The 22362-nt window shown below is 35.9% G+C and overlaps 1 protein-coding gene across 1 annotated transcript in view; it reads right to left on the bottom strand.

The window, feature by feature from the left end:
* LOC150106614 (beta-hexosaminidase subunit alpha-like) overlaps positions 1-22362 on the bottom strand; it is a 261896-nt gene that overhangs the window by 53309 nt on the left and 186225 nt on the right. The window contains exons 10-11 of the mRNA XM_090393228.1: positions 19472-19558; positions 3058-3130 (exon numbers count right to left, since the gene is read on the bottom strand). Coding sequence (XP_090249354.1) covers positions 3058-3130; positions 19472-19558 — 160 coding nt within the window. The remainder of the gene's footprint in view (positions 1-3057; positions 3131-19471; positions 19559-22362) is intronic.

The following is a 22362-nucleotide window of genomic DNA, read 5'->3' as shown; positions in this document are numbered from 1 at the left end:
CAGTAAATGTAAAGTCATGCACTTTGACATGATTAGATGTTAATGTCATATTATATTAGTGAGATTATGTTAAAAGAAACTGATCAGGCTAGGGATCTTGAAGTGTTAGGTAGATAGGAAGATGAAGTTCAGGGGCCATGTAGCAGACTGCAAATAAAACTCAAAAGATAATTGCAATGCTGAAAGGAACTTTGATATGTAAAGATAAGGATATCATTTTGCCTCTTTATAAGGCCTTGATAAGACCTCACTTGGACTATTGCACTGAGGTCTGGTCTCCTGGTTTCCATTGTGATTCGGATACAGTGTACAGAGTGCAAAGGAGAGTGTTAAAAATGATATCAGGATTATGGAATACTGATTATGAAGATAGACTGAGAATTGTAGACCACAGACACTGGCAAACAGGTAAAAGAGGGGTGATATGATTGAGACTTACAAATTTCTGAAAGGATCATACAGGATTTCGGGTGATGGAATTTTTCATTTTATGGAGGGTGAGGAAAGGACAAGAGAGCATCCTTGGAAGCCAAGAATGAATGTCACAAAGAATGGAGTGAGATCTCGATTTTTCTCTCATAGAGTAGTGCATGATTGGAATGGATTGCCATTGGATGTTGTGTGTGCAAGCAGTGTGAATGAATTCAAGAATAAATATGACAGCTGTTGCATGTAGTGTGTGGCCTCCCTTGATGGGTCACTGACTCCCTGGAAGTCTCTCTTATTAATAATAATAATAATAATGACTTTATGGTGAGAGATGAATTTCATAGCCAGTGTGAGACTGCCTTTCTGCCTGGAGGCTAGAAGTTTCTTGATAACATTTCATGCTTGGTCTCTAGAACAGGGTTTCTGAATTATGAAAAAAAAATTAATTTAAATAAAATAAATAAAATCCTGAATGCCTTTCATTCCACATAAGGAGTAGGTGGTGCTACTTTAGTCCTAACTTTTTGAAAACAGGTGGTCAACCAGTTTCCATCCTTCAATATTAACTGATAGTGAGGCCAAGCTATCAATGAATCAAAGCTTTTCAGGGGAAGAAGGGAGGGAGGGAGAGGGGGAGAGAGAGAGACAGTAAGGCAGACAACTACAACCATTCTTTCACTTTCCTGATCATGTACAAGCAACTGTAGAATGTTTTTTTTTTTTTTTATTAGACAGTACAATACACTTGACAAGAAATTATATTCTAGTTGATTATAACAAGAACATAATTTCTTGTTAAGTATATTATACTGTTTAACCAAGCAAAAAAAAAAAACTTATCTACAACTATCTCTGATCTAGAGTATTTTTATAACATGATGACACACCATTTTATTAGTTGTATATGGGAAATATATCAAATTTACATCAATTTAATCTTTGTGTATTCTTGTGTCTAGTTCTCAATGGTGTAGCTTCAGTAGAGGTTGAAAGTGATCTGGATAATGACCCTTCTCATAATGCATAGCAATATACACATCTGAAAGGAAGTGTGTTTTGCATTATGTGAAGTCAACAGCCTCTATACACAAGTAGACTAATCATAAAGAAGCTTCACATGCAAACTTTGCTTATGTTTGGGTAAAGAATTAAAACACAAATATAATTTCTTGCCAAGTATTTTATACAAGCAGCTGCTGTTCAACACCCATATACAATTCAGCTCCAAACTTATCATACCTATTTCTCATCTTCCTTCATTTCTTATACCTCTCTTCTTGGAAAAGGCTTCCATATTGTGTCTTCCACAACAATTACAACCCTTCAGCTTTTCAAGAAACTCATCAGCAAGCTCCTTTCTTCCTCTCTAACGACATCTTTATTCCAGCTAGCAAAGAATGCATACTGGCACCTATTGTTTTCCAAAAAAAAAAAAAAAAAAAAAAAAAAACGTGCTGGTTATAAGTGTGTGTGTGTGTGTATATATGTATATATATACTGCTGATATACAAATTACACAGCAACAAGCTAAGAACATAGTCCAAAGATCACACTCCATTCTCTTTGATTCTGCAACCCTTATAACCAGCACTTTTTTTTTTTTTGGAAAACAATAGGTGCCAGTATGCATTCTTTGCTAGCTGGAATAAAACAATATCGTATTCGTTTATCACTGTTAATAAAGTGCTGGCATGTCATACCATCTCAAAAAAAAAAAAAAAATGCACTGCTTATAGCACTCCATTATTATTTTTATTATTTTTAACCTGTTATATATCTCCAGGCTAATCCATGGCATCAACCATTCCAATTTTTACATAGATTAATATGTTAATATACTCCTTACTCTCATTATAGAAAACACCACTATAATGAAAAACTGAAAAAGCCTAAGCACCAGAGGCGATGCTATGCTAAAAATAAATTTAACAAACTATTTCTCTGGTCTCTACATATTTCCTACAGTAAGACTTGACTGTACATGCATATCCTAAACCATAGTCCTTTATCCTTCTTTCATTTATTTATTGGACTCAATATCTGTCACAATCAAACCTTTGATCACCGTGACAAATGCAAAGCCAAGTACTATCACTATGTATCCATTTCCTTCATTCAACAAAATATAATTATAAAAATTGGTTAGATTATTAATACAAGCACTTCCCTTAAAAAGAAAAAAAAAAAAATCTTTTCTCCTGTACAGCTTCATATTTTCTTGATATCACTATCATTGTTTTGGCACTACCCTTCTGCCATGAATATAACACAGATATCATTTTCTATATTTAAATACTTAAAAGAAGATTTCAGTTATTAGAAGAAACTGAAAAACAAAGATAAAAAATATTCATTCATAAATTATCAGACAAACTATCTACTACATCTGAATATCTAATAACATACTTTCTTTACAGATGTCTAATATTTCTATCGTTCAGCAAATCTTCATTAACTTTTGGCATGACAAGAATTAGGTTTTTTTAAAACTAAACAATGCTACCCAGCAAGTTCTGTAAGTCTCCACACTTGCATCATCGAGTTCAAGACTCATATAAAAACTAGAAAAATAATTACAAATAATGATGTTTCATGAATGTCAGCAGTCTACTACAAATAAACACTTACTTTAACATTATTATCAAAGACTTCTTGCCATACAATGTAACTCTTCATAAGTGATCGAATGATATCTAAAAGCCTCAAAGAACAATGGAAAGAAAAATTTAAAAATCAGATTTATAAAGATAAAAAATCTACAGTCAGTTCAGTCATAACAAAATAATACAAACAGTAACTGTAAATAATTGCATCAACATCAACTTAAATTCAATGAATATATAGGAAAGTAAAGCAAACTCTATTACCTGAGTAGCTTGGAAAACAGCATCTTCAGATAGTGTTTTCCGAATACCAGAAAAAGCCCTTTCTGGAATGATGCTTTCCCACAATGCACAAACATGTCCAAAAGTAGGATATGCATTGGATATGTGGATTTTGGTATTACAAATACTAGTGCTCTTAGATACACCATTAATTTCATTAATATTTCTTTAAAAATATAATTCCATATATATATCAGGGTGGTCTGAAATGTTCTCGGCCTCAACCACAGATGGCAACACTATCAGCAAGATTTTTTTTTTCTAAGTTGGTACATCTGTCTTAAGCATCCATGTGCAATGGCAAGTCATTCTATCAAGTAGTTTGTTTTATACAGCTGTCTGAAGCAAAAGCGTTGTCTGTATCCCCTGAAATGGATAAAATTGAGTATCGTGCAGTTATAAAATTCTTTGTAAAAGAAAGTTTAACGCCAAAAGAAATTCATTCGAAGTTCATAAAAGTTTATGGACACTCTTCATTTTCGACAATTAAGAAATTTGCTGCTGAGTTTAAACATGGCCGTACCAGCCTTGAAGATGATCCATGTGAAGGATGTCCAAATGTCCAAAAAGTGTAACAACACCAGAAATCATTGATCAAGTGTAAAATATGGTATTGGATGACTGGCGAGTCAAAGTGCGTGAAATTGCTGAGACTACATTTCAAAAGAATGTGTAGGATATATTTTCCATGAAGAATTGCGAATGAAAAAGCTTTGCATAAGATAGGTGCAGCGCTTGCTCACAGCACATCAAAAACGCACTCTCGCATGAAAATCTCTGAACAGTGCTTGGAGCGTTTTAACAAGAATAAAACTGATTTTGTGTGTCAATTTATTACTATGGATGAGACTTAGATTCACCATTACACACCATAATCCAAACAGTGGACAGAAGCTGGTTGTTCAGTGCCAAAGAAGACAAAGTTTCATCAGCAGGAAAGGTCATGGCATCGGTGTTTTGGGAATATTATTCTAACCTTTTAACCAGACTAGACAAAAAATTTGTGAGAAAAGACCTGGTTTGCAGAAGAAAACAATCATCTTTCATCAGGATGATTGTCCACAAAAGTGTTGGAAAATGGGAAATGGGAAAATTAAGGGATCTGCACTATGAATTGTTGGAAAATCCACCCAATTCCCCAAATTTGGTTCCCTCTGACTTCTATCTGTTCCCAAATCTAAAACTCTTCCTTGCTGATCAGTGTTTGTCTTTGAATCAAGAGGTGATTGCAGCTGTAGGGGTATTTTACAGATCTTACTGAGAACCACTGCAGGGACAGGATAATGGTGCGGATAAAAGATGGGATAAATCTTAAGGGAGATTATATTAAAAAATAAAAATAATTTTGAAATTATAAATTCATTTTTTTCAATGTTAGGCCTTTTCAGACCACCCTCGTGTGTGTGTGTGTATATATATATATATATATATATATATATATATATATGAGTCGCTTATGGGTAACAGCTAAATAATTGGGAAGAGACTTCTGTATAGCTTCCAAGGAATGCAGATTACCGAATGAAAGTTGGGCTTTTAATCTAAAGTCCAATCCTCACCTTCTTGAGGTACACACCCGTTTTAGTAAGAATGAGCAAGGATGAGCTGGAAATTGAAGGTTTAGTAGACCAAATTATATTCTGTACAGGCTTAACATAAAATACAGTGATAGTACATGATGAAATGTCATGTTGGCTGAGGTATTGCCTGGTTAAACAAAGACACTGCTGTTTTTAGAAACTAGAGGGTTAGTCAGTTAAAAGTCAAATACAGGAATCAACTCAAACTCAACATCAGAAGAATTCATCAACATAAGAAATATAAATAGAAAAGAAGTGAAAATGGCAGAAGAATTAAAGATGTTACCAAAACAGGTAAGATTCTTCTAAATAACAATATATGTCATATTCTTGTCATGGGTCTTGCACATTTCCACATAGGAAATGTGCAAGACCCATGCAGTCCAACAAACATCCCACAAAACCCTACACATCCACTTCACCAACATCCGTGGCCTAAACTCCAACCTGAATAGTGCCCACTACCACCTACAGTCTACCAAACCCCACCTACTCTTCCTGGCAGAAACCAAAATCTCACCTCCCCCCAGCACCACTTATCTCAACCTCCCAAACTACTCACTCTTCAAAATAACTTTTGCCCCAAGGTGGTGTCTGCACATACATCTGCTCAGACATACCTTGCCAGAGAGCACCTAACCTAGAATCACCCAACTTTGACCTTCTTTGGTTGAAAATATCCCTTCTCCACTCAGTTCAATTCATCTGCTGCCTCTATCACTCCCCCAACGCAACCAACCACCCTGAGCTCTTTAATTTCCTCTCCCTAAAAGTCGACTTTCTCCAATCCCACTTTCCCAACAGCGAAATCATCCTTCTAGGAGATTTTATCCACTACACTAGCTGGCTTTCCTCCTCCAGTTGTATAGATCTTGCAGGCAGAGATGCAGAAACATTTGCCATCACCAATGACCTTACACAACTTGTCCAGATGCCAACCAGAATACCAGACAACTCAAACCACTCCCCAAACACCCTAGATCTCTTCCTCACCAATGACCCCTCCAAATACACAGTGAAAGTAGTGAGCCCCCTGGGCAATTCTGACCACAGCCTAGTGTTCATCCCCTCCCCCATGCAACAACGTTTACACAAACACTCCTATACAAGAGTAGTCTGGAACTATAACAGTGCCAAGTGGGACAGCCTCCGCAACTTCTATGCCACATTCCCATGGTTGGACTATTGCTTCCAGCCTTCCAACCCAAACATATGCACCAAGTTTATTACCAAATTAATCCTCACTGGCATGGATAAGTACATTACACACAACACTCTGAACTGCCATTCCCTAACGAAACCCTGGTTCTCCAAAAGATGTGCCAAGGCTGTAGAGATGAAACACTAGACATACCACAACTGGCTGAAATCAAGAACTTCATCCTCCTTCAAAGCTTACACCGAAGCCCATAATAGATGCAAAAAAAACAATCAACGCTTCCAAAACAGAGTTCGAAAGAGCAAAAAAGCAGGAAATTAGCAGCCTGTCCAAATGGCAGCCAAGCCTTTTGGTCTCTTGCCAAAGCAATTGGCCGTAACTTCTGTCCAACACTATTCCCACCCCTATCACACCCTGATGGCTCTACTGCCTCATCCTCCACAGAAAAAGCCAATCTTCTGGCCAAATGCATGCATAACTGACGATGGTAAATGTCCCCCAACCATTCCGGACACCCAACATACAATGCCCCCCCCATATCCTTTTGCCAGGATGAAATCAGAAAAATATTGTCCCAATTAGACACAAAAAAGTCTCCTGGCCCTGATGACATTCCCCCAATTGTTTCGAAAAATTGTGCTCCAGAACTGATCCCTATCCTATGTCACCTATATATACTCTCTTACTCCACTGGAATCTATCCCACAAATTGGAAATTGGCCTATATTCAGCCCATTCCCAAGAAGGGCGACAAGTCACTGCCATCCAATTGCCGCCCTATCTCGCTTACCTCAGTCCTGTCAAAGGTAATGGAAAAAATTATCAATTCTCCACCTCCTACACTATCTTGAAGACACTCACCAAATAAATGGCCGCCAGTGTGGATTCCGCCACTGCTGATCGACAGGAGATCTATTTACATACGTCACCCATCTCTGGACAAATGCAATGGAGAGGTTTGGCGAATCTCAAGTGGTTATACTAGATATCTCCAAAGCCTTTGACCGGATCTGGCACAAAGGCCTACTAGGCAAACTACCATCATTCGGTCTGACCCAGGACTTCTGTAGGTGGATTGCCAGTTTCTGTCTGGATGCACACTGTGCATGTGATTGCTCCCTATCCTCGCACCACTCAATTAATGCTGAGGTCCCACAAGGTTCTGTCCTCTCACCAACCCTGTTCCTGCTATACATCAACGACCTACTGCAATTGACCTCCAACCCAATACACAGTTTTGCAGATGACAGCACACTACACTCCTCACTTGCATTTGATAAGCCTTGCCCTACACAACTCACCACATCCTACAGAACATCAACCACCACCACCACCCTCAACTCCGATCTCCAAGCCATGCTACAATGGGGTTCGGATAACCTCATAAATTTTAATGCCAACAAAACCCAGTTCTTCCCTATTTCCCATAAAAAAGAACTACTTTTTCCCAGTATCCTTTTCGATGATACCCAAATTTCCAGACAGCCTGAGATCTCACTCCTCGGAATCACCCTCACATCAAACCTCTCCTGGCACAAACATATCTCAAACATTGCATCCTCAGCCTCAAAAAAACTAGGATTTCTCTTCCGCTCAAGACATTACTTCAACCTTGAACAGCTACTAACATTATACAAGTCACAAATCTGCCCAACTATTGAATACTGCTCCCACATATGGGGTGGGGCCCCTAAAAGCTCTCTCAAAATGCTCGACTCAATACAGAGGAAGGCAATTAGACTTATCAATGGTCCATCCCTTACCCCCCCCCCACTTTCACACAGACATTTGGTCTCTGCAGTAAGTATATTCTACAAATATTTCCATGGGAAATGCTCATCCAAAATAACATCAATAATTCCCCCACTCAGTACTAAGCTCATTGGAACACGTGCAGCTGCTGCACAACATCCCTCCACAGTACACCTAGAAGCAAACAGAACAAATTTCTTTTCCTCTTCCTTCATCCCTGCAACTGCTGCACTGTGGAATAGTATCCCACCTGCTGTGTTTCCCAACGAATACAATTTAAAGTCATTCAAATCAAATGTAAACAAATTCTTCCTTTCTCAACCTACCACCCATACACAGTAGTAATGTACTATAGGTTGACCAATCAACCTTCTGTGTATGGACCTAACATAAAAAAAAAAATATATTCAGGCAATAATGATCAGGGAAAGGAAGGGTAGCTGAGAATTCAACAGTAAAAATTGTTGAATAACAAGAATTTCAAGTTGGGTGATATGGAAAAATATCAAAGAAACTGACAATGAGAATGACTGTGTCTAGGGTTAACATCAGATTCTTTGAAGGAAGAAATGGAGAAATTTTTTGAGTGATTAGAAAAGGCAGATGATATAAAGAAAGAGTTGGTGCTTGTTGGAGATCAGAACAGCAAAGTAGGAAAAGAATATCAGACGTACTGCAACATAGTTGGAAAATTTGAAGAAAAGAGCAAGTTAATAATAATGGTAGGTAAACACTAGATTTTTGTTCATGACATAAACTAGTCATCATTAACACCATGTTCCAACATAAAAATGTGCATATCACATAAAGTGAGAAATAAGAAAAGTCTCACTGACTATGTTATTGTTAGTAATATTTTCATGCTATTCTTGTATACAGAGGATTTAAAATAGAAAATATGTTCACCTTGAGTTTGGAGCAGGATAAAAATTAGTATCATAGTGAAAATAAAAATATGAAAGAAAGTTTTAAAAAAGAATCAATGCAACAGCTATCAGAGGTGAACTATAGACAGAAATATACAAATATTATCACAGAAAATCTTGGAGGCTCAGTGGCAGACTATGAAGAAAACTGACTGATTTAGCTACAGATGCATATGGTGAAGTTTTATGCCAGGAGAAAAAAATCAGATTTCTATGGTGGAATAAGGAAGTTGAAGAGGAATCATGGAAAAGAAGGACCTGTATTGAAAGGCACTGGTAAATAAGCACTATGTGTTTGAGAATATAGAGAAAAATTAAGAAAATAAAGCAAATGGAAAAGCAGTGAAACAAGTCATGGGAACACTTTGGTAAGAATATAAAAAATAAATATTAGGAAGGTAGCAAACCATCCTGGAGGCTATTGAATAAGCATAAAAAATGGAAGAAAGAATACTATAAAGTAATTAGAGATGACAAATGTGACATGAAAACTAATGATATTCTAGATGTCTGGGGTAATTTGAAAGATTATCGAATGAAACAAGATGTTACAGAACAGTGGCAGAAAATAGTCAAGAGGAATGCAATTAGGAGTACATATCAGTATTTGAGGTAGAAAAAGCCATTAAGAGGTGAAATGTGGAAAGGCAAAAAGGACATGCAGATGTATTCAAACAGAAATGTTGAAATATGGAGGTATAAAACTTTTACAGTGGCTATACTGCATAATTCAGATGGACTGGTCACAGGGTTGAATTCCAGATGATTGGAACAGAGCTCTCATAGTATCCATCTATATTTTAAAAACAAAAAAAAAGTGAGAGTTACAGAGGAATTTCCTTACTGAATATGTCAGGTGAGTTTATGTGAGTATACTTGAGAAGTGGATAAGAAAAATTGTGGAAGGGAAACATAGAGAAGACCAAGCTGAATTCAGTGCAAACAGAGTGGATCAGATTTTGCAATTTAAAACAAATAGATAAGAAACCATGGGAATATAATAAAGATGGCATTTAAGTTTTGGCAGATATTATTGAAGGAAGATATTATTAAGGGTCTTGACATTTTTAGCATTCAGAAATGTGTGAGCAGAGCTAATCTCAGGTGATATAGTGACTTAAAACAGAATGGAAGAAGAAAGATTGTCAAAAGAGGTAGGTGTCTGATGCTAGGATTTCAAAAGTAGACCCAAAACTGTCCTCTTCTGGACACCACTGAGATTTTGGTTGCACCACCCCCAAATGTGAGAAGATTATACTAAGGTTAGGTAGATTTAGGTATTTGTTAGGAGATATGTTAGTAAACTTGTTAGGAGTTGTGTAGAAAAGAGATAGTATAATTTTTTTTTTTTTTTAAATGAAAAACAAGTGTTTTTGGAGGCTGAAAAAGCTATAAATATGATGTGATCTAGCCAGGAAAGACTGCATGTGCAAGTTCAACCCCAAGAAGACAAAATTGATGTTAAATGGCGATTGAAGTATTATCAAAAGTAAGGAGGAGCAAAGCAAGATCTTTCTTCTGGAAAATAAGACAGGATGGTTTATGATAACATTGAAATCTATTAGATTATCTTCATCCCAAGTGAGAATGGTGCGATAAAATAAGTTTTTAAGGCAATTGGTTATAGATCTTGAAGCTTAAATCATTTGAGCACTACAGAATTTTGTGAATGCAGAAGAGGAATGGAATGTACTGTTATCAGCAAAGCTATGGACAGGATTTGATGTAAGTGAGAGAAAGCCACTAATGTACAGGAGGAAGAGTGCTGGAGAAAGTACAAAGCCCTAGGATAAACCAGGATTAATAAAGAAATCTGATAAGAGGAAAACTATCCACCATGACATGCAGTGAAAGACCAGAAAGGAAAAGCTGGAAATCCAGTTGCAAATAATGGTTGAGAAGAACATAAGATGGTAGCTTAGTAAGAAGAAGACTTCATCAATATCAAGGGCAAAAAGTGAGTTTCGTCAAACGTTTTCATTGCTTCTGTCAAAAGGTAAGTAATGTTAGTGAGGAGATATGCCATGGAATGATAGTGGTAGAAATGATATTGGTAATGACTAATTAAGTGGGCTCTGAACCAGGAGACTTACTAGTATCAAGACTATTAGACCATTTAAGAATTTTTTCTGATGTTCTTCTGGCAAAAGATCAGAAGAGGTATGCTGTGAGCAGTCCATGGTATACAGGGACAATATCTGCCTAGGTTATCTTTATAAGAGTTGGAGGAAAAGACTGATATCAAGAAGCCATATCTTTAGGTGATGTAACACCCAACAGCCATAGGGTAAAAAAAAAACTAGAAGGCTTAACTGCCATTTGAGCAGAGGCAAGTATTCTGCATTTGATCCTTATGGAGTCTGTTTTAGATTTTTTTTTTTTTTTTGCAGGTGAGAGGAAACTATTCACATTACACATTGTAGTGAGAAGTCAGAGTTTTTGATTTGAGCCAATGACTATACACTGAATTCTTTATCTTGGACTGATTTTGTACACTTGTTGAAGAACCAGTGTTTGGCCAAGGTCTGTGGACTGTTTTAAGTAAAGCAGGGAATGAAGGCCCACATTTACCATGGATTATTTCAGTTATCTGGCAGGAAAATATCTTTAGGTTTAGGAGAGTAGAAACAATAATCAAACCATGAAAAAGAGGCACAGAAATCCTGAAGGCCATCCCAACTGGAACTATTGTAGTGCCATTGGACCTGAGGCTATGACTGGCAAGTAAGTCAATCTGTAGAAAATGAAATGTGAACAAGGTTATCGTCAGAGTTGCAAGAGGAGAGCAAACATCTACAGTTAATTTAGAGAGAGCTAGTTATGAAAATGTTCAGAGGGTTAGGAGAATGATGAGGAGGTATTCTAGTAGGCAGATAGGTGAACAATTTTAATTGAATCACCTATCTGCTTGCTGGAGAGAGAGAGAGAGAGATGTTGAAAGAATGTGGATTACAGAGTTTGGTGTATAGGAGATAAAGAGGTGATATGATATAGATGTTTAAGTTAGGGAAGGGATTTTATTGGAAGAAATGGATCTTGGCCTTATCCTCTTTGTACCTCATGGCACATAAGGCCAAGATCCATTTCTTCCAGATATCTCTGTCCTGAGTCACCAGTTTGGCTTTTCTCCAGCTCTTTCGGCAGCCATTCTTCTTTCCTTTTCTGTCATTCTCTGTCAAGTCAATTTAGGCCTTCCCCCCCTTTTCCATTTTCCTTCTGAGATCCTTGTTAAAGCAGCTTTAGGAATCTTTCTGCTGTCAATTCTCAGTATATGTCCAATCCATTTCCATCTGCATTTTTTTTATTTCATTGGTGATGCTTTTCTGCTCAGTCAGCTTATATAAGTCATTATTTGTCATACATTAGGGGTCAAAATATTTTAAATATTTTAAGCAGACATTCTGTTTGAAAACTATTTAATTTAGCTTCCTGATTTTGGGTGAGCTTCCATGTCTCTGGAATACAACAGCCTTAACATTGCCATTGAAGATCTTTATTTTGGTAAAATACTCCTGCCTGTTTTAAAATCAGCTTGTTCATGCCTTAACATCTCTACTTCAATTTTAATCCTATTTATCAATATTTTACAGAAAATTTTTGCAGGTGCTGACAGTAAGCTAATTCTTCTCCAATCCTCGCATCCAGTCAGAGCTCCTTTCTTAGGAATTATAATTATCATATCTTCTTTCTGCTGTTTAAGGAGAGTAAATAGTTTGGTTTCCCTTCCAGCTTGATCTGAAATTGGTTATTGACACCATTTATTTCATTCCTTATTTCATATAGTTTTTCTAGAAAACTTAAACATGTATGCTTTCTTAACTATGAAATTCTGAATATAAAACTACAGCACTTATTTCTGAAATGAATTTCATGAAATGAATTCACTCTCCTAATTCACCTATTGTCTAACTGCTCCTTCAGAAAGGTTAAACTAGTTTCACTGTGTTGACAAAATGTAAAGATTGTAAAAATTTGTGCAATCCTTTTGATATGAAGGAGTCCACAATTTCACAGCATGTCTGGCATGACCATACAATTGGAAGTCAGAACACATTACACATTTAGTTAAGAACTGGGACAAGAGCACTTAGTGCTCTTATCCCAATTCTTAACTGGATGTTTTCATTTCTAAAAATTTGATAAATATGTTGTATATCTATCCACATTTCATGTTTCTTATCAATCAAAATTATGTTTTATTTTGCCAGGTGGACTCATCAAAAGAAAATATGGTTGAGAAATGTGCTATAATCATTTATCTACAATATTTCCAGTGAAAATGTAGTCACAGTTAGGTTTTTCATTTAATCTGTTTGTAGCCTCTGCACCAACAGAATTGTGCAAACTCCAAGCTAGATTTTTGTGCAAAACACTGCTTACAGTAGACCATCTAATATACAGTTGCTTGGTTGATGGATGGACTGATGTTGAAAAGATTCTTGTTTTGTATAATAAATTTAGTTTAATCCTTTATCCAAGTGTGAGCAAACAAAGTTTGCGGCTGAAAATATCTTCAGGACTGGGGTAAGGTAGTACAACACACACCTAGGAGTGATGTTAGCTTGCTCCACCTTTGCTGCGAGTTGCCTGGTGTTGTACTACCTTATCCCAGTCTTGAAGATATTTTCAGGTGCAAACTTTGTTTGCTCACACTTGGATAAAGGATTAAACTAAATTTATTATAGTCTAACCAAGTGAAAAATAAACTTACAACATCTTTCTCTAAATCCAGAGTAATTTAATAAAAAGGTGGCACACCGTTTGGCAAATCCTATAGGTAAAGATGACCTGCCATTGCTTCTGCCTGGTATCTCCACCTCTGGGCCTGGTTCCCACTGAAGAGACCTCAATAAAGGTCAAAACTAGTCTGGGTAGTGGCCCTTCCCTTAATGCATAACATTATACATATCTGCAAGGAGATGTGTTTTGCATTATGGGAGATACTGAGATAGGAGTGATGTTAGCTTGCTCCACCTTTGCTGCAAGTTTCCCAGTGTTGTACTACCTTACCCCAGTCCTGAAGATATTTTCAGGCGCAAACTTTGTTTACTCACACTTGGATAAAGGATTAAACTAAATTTATTATAGTCTAACCAAGTGAAAAATAAACTTTCAACATTCTTGTTTTGCTTCAAATCAATCTCCATCCACCATCTGCTTATCACTTCCTTTCTTCCTCAACACAGAATTTTCAACTTTCTTTTTTTTTCTCCACCATTATACTATGTCACTGAAATACAGTAATCTCTCAATTATGCAAAACATTTTACCATTTGGATAATTGAGACATATATCCTATCTGTACTCATGCTGAATTTCCTTTACAAAGTAACAGAAAATGTGCACCATCAAGCCATAAACAATACTGCACTTTCTGTGTGCCAAGAATAGCACCGTTTTCATAATAATAATATGTGCCACTATGTAGTGTAGTAGGTAGGGGTCGCTCACTTTGAGGACCACTAAAAGTTTTAAATTTCTGCAAGTGTGAATGAAAACTCTGTGGTTCTATCAAAATTGGTTTATGAAATAAACAATTTTGTTACTGTTGAATGTACTGTGTGTGTGTCCAGTTTACTGGGTATATTAACCTAAATGAGTAGCAAGCATGTAATGTAGCCCTCAAAATATATATGTTGTTATTAATATCAACATATACAGGGTGTTTCAAAAAGAATGTCCTGATGAATTCAGCTATCGGCTTGATGTTGTCCGTGCAGCAGGTAGAGGGCACATTGAGCATTTGTAATTGTGGTGAGTGAAACTTTAGGCCTTAGTTCATACTTGGTAATTTATTTTGTAACTGTTTTCATTATTAAATATAATTATTTGAAATCGGGTCATTCTTTCTGAAACCCCTTGCATATAACATTTTGGAAAAGGTGTTGATTTATATCTGGAATTAATCAAATAACACTGACTTGTAAAACATGAAAGAACCCAAAAACTGAAAAGCAATATCAACAGCTGCAAGCCTCCATTATAAAAGCCTATCCAGATATTGCTACACCTCAGGAAATTCGTATTCCTTCTAGAAGCTGCTCGGGGCCGATATTTCATCTTGTACAATCTGAAGCCTTACTTCCAATTCTTCCCTCCAACTACAAGAAAATATACCACTTCCTCGTGTCAGTGTCTCCAACCTCGCCCTTCTTATATTCATCCTTAACCCTCTCATCTACAACACTGCATATGCCACTCAGTTTTCAGTGGGATCTGCCATATAAATTGAAGTGTGCCAAACCAGATTCCAACACACAGTGGAGACTATGGCATAACATCTTGCCAACTCCTTCTAATCTCTACAAATTTCAGCTAAGAGAAACAGATCTTTGTCTATTCTGTGACGTTTCAGGTACCTTGGAACACACATATCTAATCTGTCTCGCAAACAAAGTGATTATCACCTATGCCCTGAATAGTGCTTCTAGCACCTGTAACTACACACACACAGCCAAGAAAACTACTGGAATTTAGTCCACACAGAAGATAACAGACACAGAACATGCAATTTCCTCTTCATCTGCGCTAAGGCCGTCATCTACAGCTTCTACCTAAAACAGACAAGAAATAACCAGCACCCAGCCATCACTGAAACTGCACAAACCCTCATGTATATCCTCCGCCGGAAACTAAAAAGCAGGCTTTTATTGGAACTTTAATACTTCAAAGAAACCAAGAACTGTCGCGAAATTCATAGAGGAGTGGAATCCAACTGGTACCCTCTTCTGGATTGACGACGACAATACGCTTAATCTGAAAGATAACTCAGACTGAAACTGAACTGTAAATTTTGAATTCATTTATTGCATTCTCTATTGTATACCCGAAAGAAAATGTTTTCTTTCTCTGTAATATATATACTTATATACTTATAATATGTAAATAGTCCTTGTTACCTATTGTCTAATGTATATTTTAACAAGTTAAATAAAAAAAATATATATATATATATATATAATATGCAAGAAATCAATTCTTGCACACTGTAGATATATTTTTAAATTAATGTATTTTGGAATTATTAAATTATTTTCGTTTTTGGTATTTAGAAGTGTGAAGATTCAATTTTCTTAATTACTGAAGATATAACATTATTTTTTTGGAGTGCTTAAGGGTCAAAGCTGTATAACTGAGAGGAGACCTCCACATAACATTTAAAGGAATGCAGAGAACGGGCTAGGGCTTCTGACCTAATGTCCAATCCTTACCTTCTCATGGTGCACCCAGTTAAGTATCTACCTGGATACTGAATGAACGAGAATGGGCTGGCAAATTAGGATTTAGCCAACCAAATTGTATTCTTATTGGCTTAAACCACAATATAAATGATGGTACAACATGACAGAATTTCATGCTGGCTGGGGCATTGCCCAGTTAAACAAGGGCCCCTGTTGTTTTCTCCAGGGAACCAGGACGAAGAATGAAAAGTCAGCTACTGGAACAAATCCTGAAACACACCAAAACTCAAAATCACCAGAGTTGAAGACTGGTACTATCAACATAAGAGGCCTGAATGGCAAAGAAATGGAACTAGCTGAGGAAATGGATAAGTACCAGATCGATATAACAGGGGTGACTGAAACAAAAAAGACAAAAACTGGCGAGATCTTTCTGAGCAATAAATACAAAATGTTATATTCAAGCAATGACAGTCAAGGAAAAGAAGATGTAGCTATAGAATTCAAAACCCTAAATACAAGCTAATCTTCTTGAATGGTAGTCAATGCCAGGTAGAGTGATGTGGGCAAATATCAGAATGGGTAACTGGACAATGAGACTTTTTTGTGCCTATATTTGTTCCACAGAAGGCTCTACTAAGGTAGAAGTGAAGGAATTTTTTGAGGCTTTAGAGAAAGCAACTGACACAATGAAAAATGAAAACTTGGTCCTTGTTGGGGATCTAAATAGCAGAGTAGGAAATGACTATCAGACATAGAAAAATAATTTGGGAAAATTTGGAGAAAAGATCAAAGCTAATAATAATGGCAAATATCTGTTGGATTTTTCTCAGGACATGCAATGGTTATTACTAACACCATGTTCTAACATAAAAATGTGCACAAATTCATATGGAGAGAAGAGGCAAGGAATAAGAAAAGTCTCATTGACTATGTTATTGTTGATAGTGATGTTATCTCTTTGGTGAAGAACACTAGGGTGTAGAGAGGATTTGAAATTGGAAGTAATCACCATTTAATCTTGAGCAGGATAAAATTGAATTTCATATTGAAAAGAACATGTAAGAAAGTTTTAAAGCGAATAAAAGTTGAGCAGCTCTCAGATGCAAATTGTAGACTAAAATACACAAACATATGGCGGTATAAAAGTCTTACAGTGGCTGCACTGCATAGTTCAGAAGGCCTGGATAGAGGGACAAATTCTGAATGGAGTAGAGCTCTCAGAGCACCCATATATAAAAAGGGAAATAAAATTGAATGTGAGAATTACAGAGGTATTTCATTACTGAGTGTTCCTGGTAAGATATATGCAATTATACTTGAGAAACGGTTGAGAAGCAGTGGTGAATTCTCCATGCTTGCTGCGCAAGCTCATTAATTGAGAAAGAAGTAATATTTATTTGTTAATAAATACATGCATTTATAAGCATTCCATTTAGGCTTTTATTTTTGTAGACAGAAGATGTTTTAAGCTTGCGAGGCAATAATTGAGCTTTGCATTGTGTATCGAAGGCTGATGCTAGTCAAGCTACCTTGGCTTGCTCGGTTGTGGGAGTATCCAGGTCCTCACTTCAGCATTGTGATTTCATGTATACACATAGCCATTTCTACTCCCTCCATGTCATCTCACCCTGTTGCTTAAACACGGGCCATACGCAGTCAAAGTAGCTCTAGCCAGCGAGCTTCAGCCAGGCTTTACAAGTGTGCATGCTGCTTGGGAAAATTAAGTTACATCCAACTTTTTATGACGATATTATTGACTAGTTCATAAATAACTGTAGAGTAGAATTTGTATTCAAGTAGCTAAATTGAAAAAGATAGAATATCATTTGTAAAATAAATGTTGTATTTGTATGATTAAATGTACATAAATTTCTAAATACTCGTATAACGCGGTACTTATACAATGCAGTTTCGATATAACATGGTCTAAAATTGTAGTAACCTTTGTTGAACGCGGTTCCGATAAAAACCCGGTCTACAAATTGCAGTAACCCTTTATCTTTTCATAAGTTTTTCACCATGTGACTTAAAAATCAAATTTTATCTTCATTAAATTGGTGCCTGCCTGTATCCCGCATGTAATTATAAGTAGTGAATTTATATTAGGGAAAATACACTTTAGCACATGTACCTCAATTGTTTACCGTATAAAACATTTATTGTTGAAAATTGTCCTCATTTCTGCCAAGAAAGTGCATTAAAAATCATAAGTGTGTTCATCTCAAGCTGAGCACTTTATTTTCTGGTGAGTTACATACAATATATAATGCTTGCTTTTTTGTAAATTATTTTTATAGTAATGGCCACAAATTGCAAAGAAAGGTAAAAACCAACATTGAAAACAAAATTAATTTCTCTCGAAGAAAAATATTCAAAATCTTGGATCGTTTGAAAAATGGAGAAAAACCATGAGTTTTTGCAAGGACTTTGAATTTAAATGAATCAACAATTAGAACAATCAAACAAAATGAACATAAAATCCGAGAAAGTGTTTATTGCTGGGCCAACAATAAGTGCAAAGCCCGTTGCTTGTGTTCGCGATATTCTAATGGAAAAATTGAGAAATCTCTAATGATTTTGATAGAAGACTGCACCTCAAAAGAAAATTCCTATGGATGGAAATCTTATTAAACAAAAAACTCTCAAAGGTTATAAACATTTATAGTGTAGACCAGGTGTTCAAAAAAACTCTCAAAGGTTATAAACATTTATAGTGTAGACCAGGTGTTCAATGCGGATGAATCCGGGTTATATTGGAAAAAAGTGCAAAAACACACCTATATTTCGAAAAATGAAAGATCGGCTCCTGGATTCAAAGTTTCCAAAGATAGAATTACTCTACTGTTTTGTATTAATGCATCAGGTGATTACATGACAAAACCAGTGTTTATTAACCAATCCTCAAATCCTAGTGCTATGAAAGATTAAAATATGCACTATTTTATTTTTCCTAAAACATTTATGCATTATGCGCAATGAAGTTTAAGTACAATTTGTAATTTTTATACTTTTATACTATGTATTTGTTTCATAGTTTATATGTTGTTTTAACTTACATGAATTACCTGAATTAAATAAAAATATTTTTTTTTTTGGATATGTCATTGTTGTTTATTTAATTTCTGCCAAAAAAAAAAAAACTATTTCGAAACATAACCTTACTTTTTCTATGTGATCTGAGACTCACATAACGCGATTTATATAATGCAGCATTTCTGCGGAACCTAACATCTGCGTTATACGAGGGTTACCTGCATAGTTTTAAATGGTCAGTAATTCATTATTCCGCTAATCAGATTTAATCACACTTCTCATTCCCTGAATGATAACAAGAGCAAGCATGAATTTCAAGACCAGCATTCGCCCCTGTTGAGAAGGATTGACAACAAATAGTTGTTACAACATATGTTATACTAATTTTATATGATACAGGCATAATCTCACCAACAGCTAAATGAATAAATAAGATTTTCAAGTTAATCTGTTACTTTTTCAAAATATCTGTAGCATATTTCATATTTCATTTTCAAATGAATTTTATCAAATGTCCATATACCTTTGCATATAATATTCCTCCAATTTAGAATAATCAGATCCAAATCCCATTTTTTGCATAAATTTTCCAATATCAGGATTACTTTCCCTGAAAAACAGAAAAGAAATAAAATACTATTAATCTTAATTATTTTCAAACTGAAGTAACACTTTGACTTTAAAAGTATCTCACCCAGCAGATTATTTTGATAAATTAAAGAGTAAATACATGCAATCAACAGGGCAGCTGTAAAAAATCTTCATATTCACGTGTGGGCAGGCTGTGTGGTGTCTTGACTGATAGCAGTGAAGAGCAATTGTGGGTCACTAATAGAAATGGGTGTGTTGGTGAATTCATAGTTAAATTAGCCAAATGGAGATAACCACACAGGTAATTACAAAAATTATTTTATTAGTTTAGTTCTTATAAACATTATATAAAGAGAAGGCAACAGGACAAATGGTTGATAGCAAGTAGGCAAAACTTCATAACAAAATATAAAAGTCTTGTAATGAAAAGGAATGTTTCATTAAACAAATAAAACTAAACGAGAGTAATTATTAATTAATGTTAACAAACTAATTAAGGTTTAACATTAATAAGTTAAAGATAATTACAAGTTTGTCCACTTGGTTATACTATAAATTAAAGATGCCAAGAAATTGTATTCTTGGTTTAATTCTTTATTCAAGTGTAAGCAAATAAAGTTTGTGCCTGGACTATTTTCAGGACTGGGAAACTTGAATATAGAAGCTAATGACTTGCCCTAGTATCCCATAATGCAAAGCACATATCCTTATGGACATGTATAATGCTATGCATTATGGGAAGGGTCACTAACCAGACCGGTTTCGACTTATATTGAGGTGAAAAAGGGGTGTTCATCATAGGATCAACAGATAGATAGTGTGAGAGACAGAGAAAAGGCCTCAGCTCTTTTATATTATCATATAGCCAAAAGTTATCAGTTTTTGTTTTTCACCAATCTCATATAGATGAACAACCAAAAGACCAATTGAAACTAAAGCACAAAGATGACTGATATCCAGGTGATTAGCCCTCTCTGCTTGGGATTGCTCTCCAGTCAATCCCTGCAACTGACTATAAGACCACATTGAATTAAGAGGATGGAACTATTTAAAAAACCTCTCATAGCAAGAATAGACAACATTTTATCCCCCTCCCCAGGTGAATAGTGCATAAAGTGGATGGTCTACACCATCTAGTCAAAAATTTGATATCTCCTAGAATGTTCTTTCTAAATACAAAAATCGTCTGACTAAACAATAAATAAAATCTCCAGAATACAATATTATAAACTATTTGGATATCATTGCTGGTTTTCAAATTCATGTTTCTTTCTAACCTTTCATAAATGGTATTTTAATTCATTAATTAGCGTCGAACAAGAGACATATGTCAGTGGCTCGGAGGATTTCTATATGATTGGATTTTTCACAGTGGATGCATCGCAGAAACTGCTATATGTCTGTGGACTGTTTGGCTAAATGAGAAGAATGAAAACGTCAACGTATGTGAGAAGTGTTGGAAGAGACTAGAGCGACTAAGAATGGAAGCAGACGTCGGGACCATAGTGGAAGAGCTTCAACAGGAGTTCATGCAAATGAAAAGTGACTTTCATCTCCTGCAAGAGGAATTGGAAGTGCTCAGTAAGGAGGTTCTGGAAATTAAAACTGAGTTAAATGTGTTGAATAAAGAAATTAGGACTATGGAGATTACTTTAGCTGAAGTAACTAGAACAGGATTAAGTAAGGGAGAGTCTTTGGTGAATGATGAAGTAATAAATAGTATGGGAGTGATTGGGAGTCAACAGAATGAAAGTACAAGAGGTCTAGAAGAAATGAGATGTCGTGAAAGTGAGGGAGTAAGTATAAGAGCATTGAGAGAAAGTAATGAAACTGGGAGAGTTCTGCTGAATAGCATAGCAAATGAGGTCATGAGTAGTGGTGGCCTGTACATAAACACTGCAGCACCCCCAAGGAAAAAATGAAAAAAATTTTTTTTTTTTTTTGTTTATAAATAATAACAATGCTTACAACATTATATAAATGCAATACAACATGTTAAAGGTCGCAGCTTATATTTCAACATTGGCTGAATACTTAATAATTGGAATTGTTCAATTAACGCCTTAGATTACGAAACAAATGCACTGCGATCTAACGCTGATATTCGTTTGCGCTTGTCATTGCACGTTATGTCATTAGATACACTGCCATCTGGGCAGTGTATCTTATTATTGCGCGAGTTATTTCTGTGAGATATGAAACATTTATTATTGGTGCGTGTGCGTGGTGAACTATTTTTTGTAAATCTTATTTTATTTTGTTAAAATAACATATAATTATTTATTTATTATAGATACAAGGCTAGATTAGAGAGCAGAAGGAGGGTTGGTGGTGGAATAATAATGTACAAGTGGCAGTGACAGCTAAGAGGAAGGCAAAGCAGAAGTGGGATGAGTCAAGAGTGGAAGAGGACAGAGAGGTGTACAGAGAGAGAGAAAGGAAGAAGCCAAGAGAGTTGTGGCACAGGCGAAGGCCATGGCATATCAAGATCTGTATAATCAATTAGAAACAAAAGAAGGACAGAGAAAAATTTACCAACTAGCAAAATGTAGAAATAAAGCAGCAAAGGACATCTTACATGTGAGGAAGATCAAAGAAGCTGAAGGAAGAGTATTATGGAGAGATGTGGACATAAGAAACAGATGGAAAATATACTTTGAGGGACTTTTGAATGAGGAAAATGCAAGGACTCACAGAGGAGATGGGCAGCCTTCTGAGGGGATGGTGCAGAACATCAGTAGAGTGGAAGTGACGGAGGCCATGAAGAGGATAAGGAATGGAAAATCGGTGGGCCCCTGATAGAATTCCAGTGGAGGCATGGAA

Source organism: Typopeltis vanoorti, chromosome 5 (genome assembly GCF_054136105.1).
Source record: "Typopeltis vanoorti isolate ZY-2024b chromosome 5, IOZ_Tvanoo_1.0, whole genome shotgun sequence".
NCBI lineage: Eukaryota > Metazoa > Arthropoda > Arachnida > Uropygi > Thelyphonidae > Typopeltis > Typopeltis vanoorti.
Note: the sequence above shows the minus strand (reverse complement) of the source record. Positions and strands in the feature narration are given on the sequence as shown.